The sequence below is a fragment of the Lonchura striata genome, chromosome 14 (genome assembly GCF_050655825.1).
Source record: "Lonchura striata isolate lonStrDom1 chromosome 14, ASM5065582v1, whole genome shotgun sequence".
NCBI lineage: Eukaryota > Metazoa > Chordata > Aves > Passeriformes > Estrildidae > Lonchura > Lonchura striata.
Genome location: NC_140716.1, coordinates 13,725,099 through 13,741,329, shown reverse-complemented (window position 1 = coordinate 13,741,329; position 16,231 = coordinate 13,725,099). Strand labels below are relative to the sequence as shown.

The 16,231-nt window shown below is 42.3% G+C and overlaps 1 protein-coding gene across 2 annotated transcripts in view; it reads right to left on the bottom strand.

The window, feature by feature from the left end:
* Positions 1–16,231, bottom strand: part of GTF3C1 (general transcription factor IIIC subunit 1) — a 40,090-nt gene that overhangs the window by 7,046 nt on the left and 16,813 nt on the right. For both annotated transcript variants that reach the window (XM_021531211.4, XM_085591777.1), the window contains exons 18-32: positions 15,250–15,346; positions 14,348–14,525; positions 13,815–13,950; positions 12,680–12,815; positions 10,802–10,883; positions 9,968–10,150; positions 9,340–9,497; positions 8,303–8,445; positions 8,036–8,117; positions 6,786–6,898; positions 5,784–5,846; positions 5,181–5,274; positions 3,543–3,715; positions 2,733–3,017; positions 541–794 (exon numbers count right to left, since the gene is read on the bottom strand). In XM_021531211.4, coding sequence (XP_021386886.3) covers positions 541–794; positions 2,733–3,017; positions 3,543–3,715; positions 5,181–5,274; positions 5,784–5,846; positions 6,786–6,898; positions 8,036–8,117; positions 8,303–8,445; positions 9,340–9,497; positions 9,968–10,150; positions 10,802–10,883; positions 12,680–12,815; positions 13,815–13,950; positions 14,348–14,525; positions 15,250–15,346 — 2,177 coding nt within the window. The remainder of the gene's footprint in view (positions 1–540; positions 795–2,732; positions 3,018–3,542; positions 3,716–5,180; positions 5,275–5,783; positions 5,847–6,785; positions 6,899–8,035; positions 8,118–8,302; positions 8,446–9,339; positions 9,498–9,967; positions 10,151–10,801; positions 10,884–12,679; positions 12,816–13,814; positions 13,951–14,347; positions 14,526–15,249; positions 15,347–16,231) is intronic.

The window sequence follows — 16,231 nt, the reverse complement described above, 5'->3', positions numbered from 1 at the left end:
GGCTCTGGATACATTTGCATTACGGCTGGAAACAAGATGCTCTTTAAGAAGGGGCAGTGCTGATGAACTGCAGTCAGTCAAGCTCCAAATATAAAAATGTTTAAATTACTGATGCAAAAGGCCAGACATTGGACACCACTACTTCAGGCACTTGCATGAGACAAGTTAAATGAGAATTTCCATTCAAGGAGGTCTGAAAGATTTTCTTTTTACAGAAGGGAAAGTCTGGCTGTGACATCATATTGTATTTTAAGTTGTTGAAGAAACTGAAAAGCCTCCTGGAGAGGGTTAAGAGAGCAGAGGACAGATTGCAGTAATAGTTTAACACAACACAAAATAGAGGCAAGGCCTTGTTACCAACAAAAGCCTAAGTCAGCCATCTGTTCTAAGTCAGCAGAGAAAGCTTTACAGACTTGATGTGTAATGCAAACAGAATGTTCCTGTCAAGGGGCTTTGTTTAAATCAATTCCTCAGCAGGTGAGCTCACCATCTCTCCTGCTCCAAGCCACTTCAGTGCACTTTAGGCCAAACAGAACTCACCTGGAGAGCTGAACCTTCCTGGGATGGGGGTACACCTGAGCCTGACCTTCACCTGGCAGGAGTTGACCACGATGTTGTCGCTGGGGCTCAGGTTGCGTGTGCTGACGATGCCAGGGGAGTAGTAGCCTCTCATCAGTAAATAATTGGTGTGAGAGGCCTGGCGAGGTTTCACTTCGATTCTGCGCTTGCCTCCAGAGCTGTCATCCAAATCATCATCCTCATCGTCCTCGTCCTCCAGTCCTTCTTTTCCCAAGCTACAGCAAACACAGGAGGGTGCATTTGTTTGTTGGGCTTTTCCCAAAAGAAGGAAGTGATTCGTGACACTGAGCAGACCAAGGACACGGCGCCCCTGTGCTCTGGGCAGCTGGGGCAGTGTCCACACCAGGCTGATTTAGAGCACTGAGAACAAGAACTACAGAAAAGGAAACACACTGAAGGTCCCTGGAAAAGGAAACTCTCTTTTTTTGCAGAATGCGTTGAATTGAACCCAAAATATCTCAGCTCTTTGGTTCAGCAGATGCTTCATGTTGAGGGAACATCTGTTAGACACTGAGAGCACGAGGGATGTTGCAGGATGGGGCAGACTGTTTATTTTTCAGGGTGAAAAGGAGGAGAGAGAGTTGCAGATTTCAGTTACTTTAAAAATAATAATTAAAAAACCACCAAAAACCAAACTGCAGACATCCTCCAAGTAAAGAAAAGAACAGCAGTAGCAGTCAGGATGGATTGCCCAGAAACAAACTTAGTCACACCAACACTATTTATTCTAGGACATGACAAGAGCCACTATGGATAAACCTGAAGGCTCTGAACAACCTGGTCTAACTCTGAAGGTGCCTCTGTTTCAAGCAGATTATGCAGGGACTATGAAAGGCTCCTTCCAACTTTTCTAACATGAATTATAACTTAAGTAACTTCTTTTAAAATATATTTTAAATTGAAAGGGAACATACCACTTAGTAAAAAAACAATGAGTGCACTACTCAAGATGCCCCTACTCAGCAATGGGACCAGGCCAGGGCTCACTGTATTTATGTTAATGACCTGGCTGATAAAACAGCTCTTTCAGCCTGCACAGGATCACCCAGCTGAGGACACTGCAAGTGTATGAGAAGCTGGGATCTGCGTTCAGAACATCTCCAGCACACTGGAGAGTCAGCCTGGAAAAGAGCAGGGAGCAATTCCCTATGACAAATGCACGTTATTTCTATTACAGTACTCTGCATCTGTCCCTCCATACAGAGGGTACAATTAATCACATAAAGGAAAAGAAACTTGTTAGGCGAGTCACAAAAATCATAAGCTATGCATGGATCACTGTACTGGGGAGGTTTGGCTGCTTTTTTTTGGCAAGGCCATGGCCCTTTGGAATCTTGGGATGTATTAGCAGGTGTTTCACCTATATAACAGGACGGAATTGGCACAGAGCTGCCAGCAGGAGCATGGCTTTTGTTTCTTGATATCACAATTCAGTGCAGAAGAAAATAATGAGAAAGAAAGAAAACTGGGTAACATGAATGAAGGAACTGAAGCTGCTCATTCTAAAGAACAGCATGCTATGGGAGAGGGACCACAGTAATATTTCTCAAGTAGGAATTAAGCTGCCCTAAAGAGAAAAAGAACAAAGTATTTTTCATGCTTATCACAATAGGAAGCAGCAGATCAAATAACTAAGAGATTTTAGTTGCAATTTTAAGAAAGCACATAACGATTGTAAGGAAAAGGGCTCACAGGCTCCCACTGCCTGGGGACAGTTTCAGTTCATGCTGTTACTGCAGGCTTACAGGAAAATTAAATCCAAGAGACAGTGCACAGAAACACTACTGTGGTGAGAGGTTCCACTGATAAAGCTGAAACCTTGTTACCAAGCCTCTCATTCTGTCACATGCCAAGGCACAATGCTGATGGAATGCTCCTATAGCACCCAGTGCTCTCCTTTCCATGTCAGCTCTGATGGCACTGAAGTGCCAAGCAATTGAAATGTCACATATGAAGGCAAATGTAGCCCAGGGCTATAATGAGAGACATTGACTTAAATGCCATTACGTCTTCAGAGCACCTCCTCAGAAATAAAAATCAAAATAATAGCACAGTAAAAATGCTACAGTGCAGAGCAGGAAATGCAAATTCCTGTCCAATTTCACCCAAGTTATCCCCTAACTGTATTCTCTAATAGAAATAACAGCATTTACCTTTTTATCACTTCATTTTCCACCATAGAGCTGTCCACCACAATGATCTGCTCTGGGATTCTCACATTCACAGCCACCAGTCCCAGGGAGAAGAGGGAGAGCATGGCCACACACTGACCACCAGGGCCATCCATGGGAAATGCCACCATGCCTTCTGATGATGCATTTTCTTCATCTTTAAATGTGAAGTTATGTGGCTGGTCTGATTTTTCAGCATCCTTGAGCTTCTCCAGGAACTGGAAAGACTCCGTACAAATGGTACTGGGGAAGCGCCATGTAAAAACTCTGCACAAAAACACAAAGAAGCACAAATCCTTCAAAATCTGCTCTGAGAATAAGTTTTGTAATTATGGTAGTATAGAAGAGCCACAGTTGAAGTTTCATTCTAGAGCTGGTGACCAAGTACCTTCCACATCTGCTTTCACAGTCCTTTTACTACTTCCAGAACATTAGGTGTTTATGCACTTGTAAAGGTCAGGTAGCATACAGCAAATAAAAAGCAAAGCTATCATCTTCTGCTTCACAGGAGTGCTAAAGAAATCTTCCCACCACATCTACAACTGTGGTGCTGCATCTCCTCCCCTCTCCATGTGCCTCTGAACTCCTGCCCAGCACCCTTAGCTCTATGCCCTGACTGCTCCCCATGTAAGGACTGACAGATGTGATGTCAGCTTCACCTTCACCTTCCTCGGCTCCCTCAGCTGAAGGTTCTTTGCTCTGGACACTTCTCCTGTGCTGTCACCTCCAAGCCACGCTTGGGTAGATTTTTTTCCTTTGCTCCAAGCCCAGCAGCGTCCCCCTGCCACCCACCTGTAGTAGCTCTGGGACAGCTGGTAGGACATGGGCACGAAGGGCAGCGCGCGGCTCTTCTTGGGCCCCAGCGAGTGGTTGACCCTGCGCCGGTTCACCAGGCTCCTCCTCTGGCACTCCAGGAAAGCCTTCACCAGGATGTCATCCCGGTACTCCTGGTACAGCCGGAACGTCTGCAACACAGCCCAGCCCCAGCTCTGCACTGCCTGCTCCAGGGCACTCAGGGGGAAAAGCCACAAGCCAGGATGTGTGGGAATCCACAGCTTCCCTCTGGCTGCCCTGGCTGCCCTGGGACCCTGGCAGGGGTCAGGAACCCCCCTGGACAGAGCCCCCAGAGACACTGGCTGTGATCTCTGCCCATGGAAAAGTTTTCAATCTTACAGCATGAATTACAAGCTCTGACTGTTTGATACAAGTAATAATTAAGTGTGGCACAGGTGCAAAAATAAAATTTTAGGATTCTAGATAAGGGGTTCAAAGGGGACAAAATGGAGGAAATTGGATGTGCCTTGTCCTTTTTCTCCTTCTTCATGCCCTCCATGTTTCACTGCAGTGGTGGCATTTTTCTGTTGGTTCAGGCTGGGAATGCACTGTTCAAAGTGGGTGACAGATATTGGCACGTTATTGTAAATCCAGCCCAGGGAGTTTCTGGTATTTAATGTTTGTCACATCCCACTGAGGGCAGAGCCCCACACGCTGCCCTGCAGGACAGAGCTGGGCAGGGCAGCAGAACATGTTAGAGATAAACAGAATAAACAACCTTGAAACCAGCACAGACCAATTATGGCTTCTGCTTTGGCAACGGGGCTGAAAGACAGAGACTTTTTACAATCTGAGAATCATCAATACCTCAGATTCCGACAAGGATGGAAATCATCTATAAATTCACTTTACCCCTCTGTTCCTTCTGTGGCCTTCCAGACTTGCCATGGTAAATGCCAATTAAGTTAACTTCATATTCAAAATGGGATCGGCTCCCACTGGAATTAGGGATGTGAAAAATGCTCCTCTGCCATACATTTTGGTAAATTCTTCCCCTCATTTCAGCATGAACACTTGGTTCTGAAAGCTTGGCTATGCAGGTTCCACTCTTGATTATGAGCTGTTAGACTCCCTTGGAACCTTGATCTTACTTAAGCACTTGACTGATTGATGATCTTTTTGTAGGCCCAGCACAGAAGGAGAGACCCCCAACACCAGTGATAGCTGGCTATTAGGATTGTTTTTATATCTCCTCCAGAACATTCCAGCTGCTCAGGTGGGCACTAAAGCATGGTACACTGGAAGTGATGTGGAGCTTATTTCATGTGCTTTTAGGGAATTGCTTCAACCTCACATCTTGCAATCTCATCCTCAGAGAGAAAACAACAAACTGAAAATCTTCCTACGATATATAATTTCCTAAAAGCAGAATACTCCCCACAGAATGGATACAAATCCAAGTTTCTGGGTCTCTTTTCTCCCATTTGAAAAAGGAATGTGCAGAGGGAGGGAGGAGAAACTTTAGGGTTGTATTGACCACACGTGGATGTGGCACTTAGGAACATGGTTTAGTGGTGGCCTTGGCAGCGCTGGGCTGTTCCCACCTAAACAATTCCATGATTCTATGTGCAGCTAAGTTTGGTCCAGACACTGTACCTGAAATGACAGGCAAGATTCCATCTGGTGATCTGAGAGTGCCAGTGTGCTCTGAATCAGATTCTGCAGCACTAGGAAATGAATATCATAAATACTGAAAAAAAAAAAAAAAAAAATTTATTCCTGGTGATTTTTGAATATGAGGTATCCATTAAACCAGAATAAAAATCGACAAACTCCATCACCTGCTTCTGAAATAGAAGCACAGAGGCACAAGATCTATAGCTGAGGATCATTCATGTAAAGGAATCTGTTACTGTTGTTTTCCCTCACCTTCTACCCCCAAGTTTTTGATCAGTCCAGATAATCTGACACAAAGTTCTCCCTGATAACATCTCCTGCTCTTAAGATACAACATCCACATAGAAAATGTACAGTTGTCCCAGTGATAAAATCATTTTGAGGTTATCTATGTTATCATTTTATCTGCCAAATTTATGTCAGAGGTTCCTACAGTCTTATTAAAGTATTTTTTTGTTAATAAATTTATACACTGCAACAGATGGAAACACTGAATTAGGACACTCTTTATATGACTTCCACAGATGGGAGAGGCTGATGTGGCCTGATCCTGATGAGGAAAATGGTGCTACTGCTACTCACCTGCTCAGATTATCCTCTTTTAGGCCTTGATTTGTATCTTCTCCGATTGCCAGCACTCGAAATCTAGTTAAGGGAAGGGAAAGGAGAACACTGGAACCAGATTTTCTGTGATTTTCTGTGATTTTGCATCAGCCATGAAGCCCAGAGGCTGATGAACACAACTGCTAACGAGGCAAGTGCTGGGCCAGCCCAGGGACTGTGTGCTCCAGCAGCCCTCAGCACAAGGGTCAGACAGGAAAAGAACTGTCCAGATCCACCTCCACTCAAATATCTGTTGACAAGGAGATAAAACAATGGACAGGGGACAGTTCTAGCACTGAAAGGATTTGTCATTTTATTGAGGTTTTGGACTTCTAGTTACGGCCAGCAGCACTTTTGCACAACTCTTCTCAAAATAAGAAAAATTACAAAGGCGCTCAATTTGTTATCATAAAATGGTCTGAGACGTAATTTTTCCATGCTGCTTTTCAAGTCTTAATCATCATGAAAAAGCTTAACAACCTGGAGCTGGAGAATGCTGTACAAGGCTGAGTGCTCTTCCTTATCAATACTTTTAGCAGCACTGAAATGATTCAGCTGAGCAACCAGCTACAAATTGTGATAGAAAATGGGGCCAGTTAATCTGAAAAATGCTAGATTTTTGCTGCAATAAATGTTACACCTGAGTAGCAACATCTCCAACACCAAGGTTGAGGACTTGACAATTTAGGAAAATCTGCTGTAGTGAATTTCTGGTTTAAAAGTCTTATTTAAGCAATAAGAATGGTTTGAAATCAGCAAAATTGTACAAATAACTGAAAATCACTTATATGTATTTAGGAAGAGTGGATATGAAAGAAACACTGCTGGTCGGATTTAGTAAAACTTGTTTTCCTACTAAGGGCACAAATACAGAGGGTGTAAATCATGCCCAGAGAAGAGACCTGCTCTGAATTGCTGTCCCCTCTCTCACTGCCTCACCCCACCCCATGTGCAGAGCCAAAAGCACCAGGATTAAATTACCTGGCAAAGAGTTCCTCCAGAGTGTCAGGAATCTCCAGTTTGGGGTTTCCCAGGGTCGAACTGAATTTCTCTTTCAGTCTTTCCACAAACTCTTTAAACTCATTTGCACAAACCTTCGAAAAGAGGAGACAGAAAAGTCATCAAGCTCAATTTCTTAAGAGTGGAAAAACCCCTCTACTTTTCAAGTGTGCATGAAAATTCTTGTAGCAATAGCAGAATTCTGAAGTCAGAAGCAGTCCAACAGCCAAGGCAAGGCAGGGAAAAGCTCGTGCAGTTTGGGTTTGCTGATTCACTGAACAGTTGCAGGTTCCATCTGTAATCAGCTCACAGCTACAAGCCAAGCACCATGAACATATGTTCTAAGACAATTTCCTGAATTAACAGCAAGATCTCTTACTAGAGCTATGTTTAAGCTTCTGCTCAAACCCTGCAGACTTTTCCATGTTCTCCATGAAGTGTTTGCACAATCATGGCTTGGAGAACACCTGTTACATGAGAGGAATGATCTCTAGAAAGAAGTTTCTATTTAACAGACTTTGGGGATGAGGACACATATTTATTTTAGTGATGTCTCATCAATGAACAACTGCTCTTCCTTTAAGCAACATGAATCTAGCAACAGAACTGATGGGCTTTTCTGACAGTGGTATGAATTGGCATTCCAAGATAAAAATCTTGCTATGACACTGTCCTTGTTCTGAAAAAAATTCTGAAAAGCAAAATGGAATTGCTTGCACTGAAAGTGTAAACAACTTTTCAATTTGAAATTATGGTTCATTTAAATGGAAAAAAAAAAAGAAATAAAATCTTTTGGCTGCTCAAATCAAGTCTGATAAATTTGCTCGTGTTCCTGCACTCATTCACAGAAGCTAAGGTGACAGTTCAACACACAACTGGAATAAAAATAAAAAATTACAGAACAAAAACATTTTCTTGCTCAGATAACAATGTGTCTGAAAGGATAAAAAAAAGAATCAGAAGATAGAGATGTTTAGTCATGGATATTTATAAACAAGCACATTGAAAACACACAGTGGTTGTTGCACAGGGGGCTGTTTATGTGCCTTTGGAAAGCTGCCCTGTGTCCACTTTATCCCAAACCAGCAATGATGCTGCATTTTTACAGTGATGCTATTTTTAAAATAGCTAAGGGTTCAAGGAAGAGAAAAGGCATGAAATAACAGTGCAAGTACTCAGTAATTCAAACAGCATAAGGTACTCTATAAACTTTTGGAATACTTCCCTCCTACCTGTGGATCTTCATAATTATTTTCTCTATTCATGAAATCATCAATAAGGGCTTTATCTTGGTAAACCTCAGCAAGGCAAACTCTGCAAGAGATACAATTGAAGGTGTTGCTCAGAGCTGAAATTTTCCCAGTTCAAAACAGATCTGACAGCAGCAGGGTGCAAGCAAGATGAAATTTTTAAGTGCCATGAAACAAAAGAAATATGTAGGAGGACCATGTCCCTCCAGGAGAATATAGCCTATATCTACAACACAGAAAAGTTCTTACTTGTAATTGAGGTAGGTCTGTGGGTTTCTGACAATGTAGCGGGCTCTGCGTCCCACGGAATGGGAAGTTTTATCCAGAGACTCCTCGAAGCTGGAGTGCATCAGGTCCCTCACCACCTGCCAGGGCACGAAGGGCCCTTTCACCTGCAGGAGGAACAGAGTGTCTGCAGTTCAACCTCTGTGTGCACAAATATGGTGAGAAGTCCTGGCAGGTGAAATGTGTGGGCAGCACCCAGCAGCTCTGTGCTGGTCAGACAATACCCTTTTCTGACCCAGAGATGGGGCACCTGAGAGGCGTTTTCAAAACTTTCATTCCATTTTCAGTCTCATGAGAAGGCTGAGACAATGCAGGTGTTATAACTCATGCCATCACCATCAGCAGCCAACCATTTCCTAATTACAATACCTTATAAGTGTTTCTTGGCCTATCAGCTTTTGCCACACCATGCTGTAAATGCCTTAAAGGCAATTATCTGAAATTACCCCTCGTGGATCTTACTACAATGCATCTTTCATAGATCTATTTCTCCAAAGTATTCAGTCTTATTTGCAAGGTCATCCTTTGAAGATGGAGTTTTTCTAGTTCAATTTCTCTCTCAACAGTATCTGTCCTATTCCATGGCATTTCTAAGTCAGCATTTCTTATCTCAAAGTTTGCATACAGATGCACACTATGTGGGCCTTCTGTCAGGCCCTGATAACTCTACAAATCCATTTCCCACATTTCTCCCTCTCTCGGACAGAAGAAACTTTGATGGTCTTGTATACAAGAAGTACATATACTTGTATACAGTGAAGTACATAAGGTACTATCACTGATAGTGTTATGACAATAATCAATGCACATAAACTTATTTTGTAAAGCTCTTTTAGCTAAGATGCAAAACTCTATCCTTTAAACAAGTCGTCTGACATGATCCATCGTTGTTTTAATTTGATTTGTCAAATCTCTCAGTTTTTGAAGTTGTTTGCAGATGGATACAGGATGGTTAGACAAGCTCATACACCACAGTCTTTCAAAATGAGCAGTGCTCACACCTTGGCATTGAGCACGTGGCTGGCAATCCTGCAGAGCATGAGCAGGCTGTCCTCCTGCACCGTCCAGGTCACACGCAGCCGTGTCATCCTCAGCAGGGCACTCTGGTCAGCCTTGTCGTGGTAGCGCAGCCGTTTGCTTTTGTCTGCAGAATCCTCTTCTGACAAACCCAGGGAAACAAGACATTTATCTCAGCACCTTATATTCTGATTAACTCAAACTTCTAGCACAGGCTCAGCACCAGTTCAAATTTATAAGAATAACAGACAAGCAGGGAAGGAAGTTGCAGTCTAGAAGTGAAATGCAGCAATAGCCCTCCCAGGCATGAGAAAACAAACATTTTAATTGGCAAAATGACAGCCTAGAGCATCATTCCATGAGGAATCTTTAAGCCAGCTATCAAGAGCTGATCATGGATTGCAGGGAGCTGCTTGGGCACAAACTCCATGAGGGTACCTGCAGCCTGTGCAGCTGTGGCTCACACACAGCTCATGGGACACCTGAGGCTTCCCAGTGACTGAGGCAGCACAGACATGGCCACACAGCTGCCCTGTCCCACACCCTCTTTGCCAAAGCAGCTTCCTGCATGCCCAGGCATAGTAAAGAATGCTGCTTTTTCCTGTTTCTTACCTTTTTTTTTCTTCTTTGTCTTCTTTCCAACATCTTTCCTAAGCCTCTTCCTCTTTTGGCTTTTTCCACCTCTCACTCGTTTTGTTCTATCCTGGGTTGGTTCTTTAGTTATTTCAATACATTCTTTCTGGATAAGTGACTCTGATCCTACCTTTGCTTCTCCCAAAATATTAATTTTGTTACCTAAAATGACACATATTTACAGCAGTGGAGCTTTTTAGCAATGACATTCTACAATGTTAATACAAGGTATAAGAGACCAAATGACAAATTTCAGTAAATTGAAAAGACAGATGCCCTCTCAAAATTGCTCTTTGTTAGTCATGTCATTTCATACCCCTTCTCAGCAGCTCCCAGAATAAATTCCTACATTAATGAGGAATCATCAAGTAATTAAGCCTCGTTTACAGTGCACAAACACAAGGGAACAGAGCTCAGATTTTACATTCAACCTGATGCATTTTCCCCTCCTTAGCTCACACATTAGGCTGGGTAACAATGCTACAAAACATTGGTCCCTCTGGACTTTCTGCAAACTGCACATCAGAAATTACAAAGGAGAGAAATTATTGTTTTGTAAGAATTTATCTACACATCTATTTTACAGCCCCAGAAGTATCCTAGATCATTGTAAGGGGACAGGACCAGCCCATGTTATCAATACTAGATAAAAAATTATTGTTCCATTTAGCCAGTAATAGGGAATGAAATCATTTATCTGTTTTACTGCCCCAGGAACATCCCAGATTACTGGAAGGGGACAAGAACAACCCACACCCTTCATGCTGGGTTTGACAAAGGCAGGAGGAGCTGTGGCAGAGTCTCAGGCCTTACCTCCAGTACTGAGTGGCAGGGAGTGCTTGGTGAGGAAGGTTTGGAGTCTTGCTGTCAGCCCATTTTCAGGAACTGTATTTTCCTAAGACAACATAACATTAAAAAAGGTGACATACAAAAGGGATGCAATGGTTTTAACAACAATTTACCTTTATAATCTGAGTAGTGTCAGACAGAAATTTTCCATTTAAAGGAAAAGCTCCCTGGCTATAAGAAAGAAATAATTTGTATTATTACTACCACACATTAGAATGGCTCCAGAGATTTTCTTAAATCACACTGGAATGACCACTAGACTGTAAAGGTTAGAAATCTCAAGTTTAAAAGCAGTAATTACTGGAAAATAAATTCTCAATTCTTTCATTGCTACAGAGGCTGAGCAGAGTTTGCTGTAAAATGGTGTTAACATTTTAAATTTCAAATAACTTCTAAAAAGCACAAAACCAAAATGCAAGCACAAACACTGAGTAAATGCCTCCTATAAGTACATTCTGCCCATCCTAAATCTGAGCCTGAACCAACTGCAGTGGATTGAGAGCTCTGCCATTCTCTGCTAAACCCATTTCTCTTGTGTGGAGTTCACTGGGGGCACAAGTTGGTCACAAGATGTGGAGAAGAAAGCAGAGACCAACGAGCTGCTGGAGGTTGTGTTCTGCTCAACAATGAGGTGACTGAACAACAGACAGAATTAAGAGTGAAATGATCCTGCCTGAGGGAAATAAATTAGCAATTCTAATTTTACATCCACTGATAGGCTCTGATTTGTCCACTGCTTAGGGGAGAGTAATTACAGGCAGTTCTGTGCAAGTTCCTGCTCAATGCCTGGTAATGGTGAAAAAGCAAGAAAATGTATAGAAGTTTTAGGGAAGTAAAGCAATACAAAGCAGCTAAAAAAAAAATCTGTGCCGGGCCACAACCTTAAAGCATTCTCAGATTGTATTTCCACCTTAAAAAGGAGAGGTATAACTGTCACAAGCTAAAAAAAAGGCAACAAGAATGATTAAAGACAGGACAGTTCTGGGAATAATAGATTCAGTCTTAAAAAAGGTGATGAATATGAGATACATAAGAGTTATTTACAAAAATCCAGTAGAAAAATGCAGAAAATGAGAAAGAAAAATGAAGTAAGAAAAATGAAGAATGTATTTTTCACAGCTTCCCACAGTTCTACAATTACTGAAGACATCAAAAAGTAATTTGAGCTTAAGACATCAAAAGGAAGTGATGGCACATACCAGGAATTTGAAACTTTTTGTCACAGGAGGCTGGAGATAGTAAAGACTTACATATGCACAAAACACAGACAAAGTAATGCAAAAAAAACCCAAAACCCATTACTGGTTTGAAACATGAGCCCCAGATTTAGAATGGCCTTGAGATAAAATTGCAGACAGCTGGGAGAGCATCCTGAGGAAATATCCCTTGCTCTTACAAGATTCCATCAGACAGGACATTAGCCAGAATTCTGATTTGCATGTGTTGGGCTCCCTAGTTGTATTTTTATTTATTCACTTTTTTACTTTTTTTTTTTTTTTCCTTGTGTATTTCCTTGTTTTGGACATTTTGCTTTTGCCTGAGAGCTTCTACATTCCAGAAAGGAAAGAGGAACCACTGAGTAATGTGAACTGCTTGCTCATTTAAGTATTTCTCGTTTGGTTGAATGCACTAAAAATTCATGGTCAAATCCAGCTCTCAAATAAAATTTATGTCCAATTCTTTCATTCACTTCAGGACCAAGATTTGTGAACATCTGACACTCATTTTGTTCCAGTGCTGCAAACTCTTACTGAGAACATGCAAACGGTATGAATTTGGTGTCACTACCTCAACCTTAAGAACAATAAAATTTGGAGAAGTGCATAAATTTTAAATACCCACCTTCCTGGTCTTGTTGATGATGTAGCTTGTCCAGATCCAATTGCGTTTCAGATGCCCATAAAAGCTGGAATCCAGACCTGCAGCTCCCAGCCCATCTCCAGGGATGGATCCATCATCAACCACCTCCCTGCTGCCTCTACCAGCAAGAGGAACAAAACCCACAGGAATTATTTTGTACAGATTTCTTCTCAGAGCTCTTAACTGGTGTGCAATGTGCAGAACTCTCCCTGTGCCCTCCCAGTTTAGGGGGTAATATTACATCATTAATTATATCCCAAAACTGTTTCTTAAAGATGTCGCAGTCACCCCAGCCTAACTCAAGTAAACACCAGAAATCCAATTTAATAGATTTACTGCAACACAAAGAGACCATATGCAGAAGTTCAAGCAAAGATCAGTGGAACTGGGTCCCTCAACTCCATTATTTTTTTTAAGATAACTTGATATATCTACCTGCAACATGGAACTAACTGAAAATATTTTTAAACAGTCTGTTTATGGAAACAGAACAGAATATTGACAGAGCTAAACCACAGCGCACAGCACAATCTAAAAACTTTAGCTGAGGTTCTGCATGGCTGTCATAAGTAGTGAGCATGCAATCCTCCCAGGTATTCTGGGTGTGATTAGGCAGAAGATTAAATGCTCCAGAGATCACCTTCAGATCACAGTGCACATTAGAAATTAATCTGCAACCAATTACAGCCAAGTGAAGCACAAAGGGACAGGATTCAGAATGTGGTAATGGGGAGCTGCTGAAGCTACGTGAGATACCATGATATAAAGCTTAGGAACAGAAAACCTTTCCATTTGTTGCTCCTGGCATTCAGAATACTTGGGAAGCATTCCCTCCCTCCCACCTCTGCTCTCCTCAGGACTCCTGCAACACAGACCTGTACTGCTCTGAAAGGAAATCCCAATCTGTTCATCCCATCCCTCCAGCACACAACCTGCCTGGCAGCCAAGTTATTTGGAACATGAAACAGCATCTCCTTGGACTCAGTTCACCTCTCAACTCCACAGAACACCCAGCTGAGATGCTCCAGCCTCAAGGGCTTTTGCTGTTGAGAACATCCCCATCCCTGCACAGCTCCTCTGCCCAGCTCCAGCAGCTAGCAGGGCCAAGGTGACCTACGTGGTGTATTCCAGCATGGCACACTTTCGTTCCAGGTTGTGTTTGTTCACTGCTGACTCCTGCTCCTTTTCCACATCCAGGGCAGTCTCCTCCCCTGCAAGGCTGCTCCTCTTTGTCCGAGGACAGCGGACAACTCCTGGACAGACAAAGGGGTTTCACTCTCAGCATGACAGCTCAGAATTCAACTTATCTTCAATCCACCTTGTTCAGGTAAACTACTGCTCCCACATGGTACTGCCAGTTTTACCCCTTGTCAATACAACATGCCTGCTTCTCACAGAGAAGGGCTACTGTCAACTTTGGTATTTCCAACAGGGGCAGCAATTTTGAACACAAGTGGATCACAACTTCATACAATTATATGGACACAGGTCACAACTTTTTTTTTTTTTTTTGGGATGCAAGAACAGGACAACATTCCAAAACAATAGAAGTGGAAAACCAGAGCCTGGCTCAAGTTTTAGGAAGGGAAGAGTAACTGTGGTGTGCCCAGAAGGGGCAGAGGGGGCTCAGGAGGTCCAAGTGTGTCATACCCAGTGGTGTGTTCAGGCAGACACACTGCAGGTCGAACCAGAAGTTCTCCAGGTCCTGCAGGGTGTTGAGGACGTACCAGCGCCGCTCAAAGGGGCGGCTGCTCTGCGCCAGGTTGTAGTGCAGGTCACAGATGGTGGTGTCCACAATCACAGCATTTCTCTTCATGTACACAAACACCTGCCAGACACAGCACAGCTCAGGCTGAAAACATCACTGAAACTGCCTAATTAGCAGGACACACAGCAACTTCGGACTGGACAGTTTCTGTCTTTGCTGTTTTTAGCCACTGCTCTGACAGAGGCCACACCCATTCCCACATTATTGCACTGTATTTCCAAATTCCCTTGACAGCAATTCAGAAATGTCCTTTCTAGATTTAGAACAGTTTATTTTCTCCCTTGTGCACAGAGTATTTCAAGTTTCCGAAGAGTGGCTATTTCCTGCAAGTCCTCACTTGGGGTTGGAATGGATGTGTTTAGGGCCTCATTACCTTTCTTATCCTCCTAAGTCTGGTCTGCTTTCTCCTTTGCAGGTGCTCTCTATCTAAAAAGATGCATATGAATCTCATTATTTTACTCTGGTCAGTGCCTTTATTCTGTTAGACATCTAAGCTTAACACCTTGACAGAAAAGAATGTGTCATACTGATTTTTCATTACGTCTTTCCAGTCTGGGACCTCCTCCACTGCACATTATTGTGTGCAGTGTTCAGCATTATACATTTGAGTAGTTCCTTTCCAGAGAAAAGAGGTAAAAAAATACCTGCACAACTTATAGTATCACTTGGATTTGGAGATTTGCACATACATCTGAATCATCAGTACTTAATTGAAGGTAATTATGAACCCCAGAACTTGAGCAATTCATGAAGAGTAATTGCCTTTAAAATTTTTTAAAATTACCTGGTCTTTGTCTTGAAACTTCTCTGTTGGGCCAAACTGCAACAGTCCCATGTAACATAATCTTTGAAGGTTTTCTACCACTGAGAAGATGTACCTCCTGTAGCAATGGTAGGAGTGTTAAAGGTAGCACTCATGAAAACAGAGAAGTGATACCAGAAAATCCAACATTTTCATGCAGCAACCTGAGCTTTCAGCAAACCACCGAGTTATAGAATTTCTGAAGTGGTATTTCTGCTTGAATTATCAGCCTATGGAAAACATGTAATACCCCAAGGGTCCAAATTTCCTCTCCTAAAATCAGAAACCCAATATTTTTAACAAAATACTAAGCAAAACTTTACTAGCAAAAAAGAAAATTAGGCAGAAATAACATATGTAAAAATGAATTAAATATGGTCAACAGCAGATCTGCAGACAATTTTATGTTATGTAAAGAAGACAGGAGAAAGAAAACATGACTGCTAAATACAGGCCTTCATATGTGTATGTATGAAGAACTGGAAAATGATTCTTGGAGCTCAGATTGTTTAAAATTATTGTTCCAAGAAACTGCTTTCAGTTGCTCAAAGCTTTGGCAGAGCAGAAAGTGCAGCATTTTCCATCCTGCATACCTACATGTATGGCAAAATTCTGGCAGTTGCAGGAACCTTCTGCAAGATTTAGTTTCTGAGTTTGTAAAAAATTAGCTTTGCCCACATTTAACTTCACTAAGATCTAATTAAATGCAGTTAAATGGGAGTTGGATTTTGGCAGGAGTTTTCTCTGGGGGTCAGAAAGATCAAGCTTAGACATTTGGCTCAGTTAGCAATTTTAGTGAAAGGAGGCTGAAGAGACAGCTTGGTTATGTATTATATTGTTTTGCATCAACCCATCAGATGGAGCCTGCAGATTTCAGAAAATGCCATCAATGCAGTTTCTAATTGCTAAGATTTAACAATAGGTTTGGAATTGCAAACCTGGGCTCCCCATGAGCCTTAGCTGC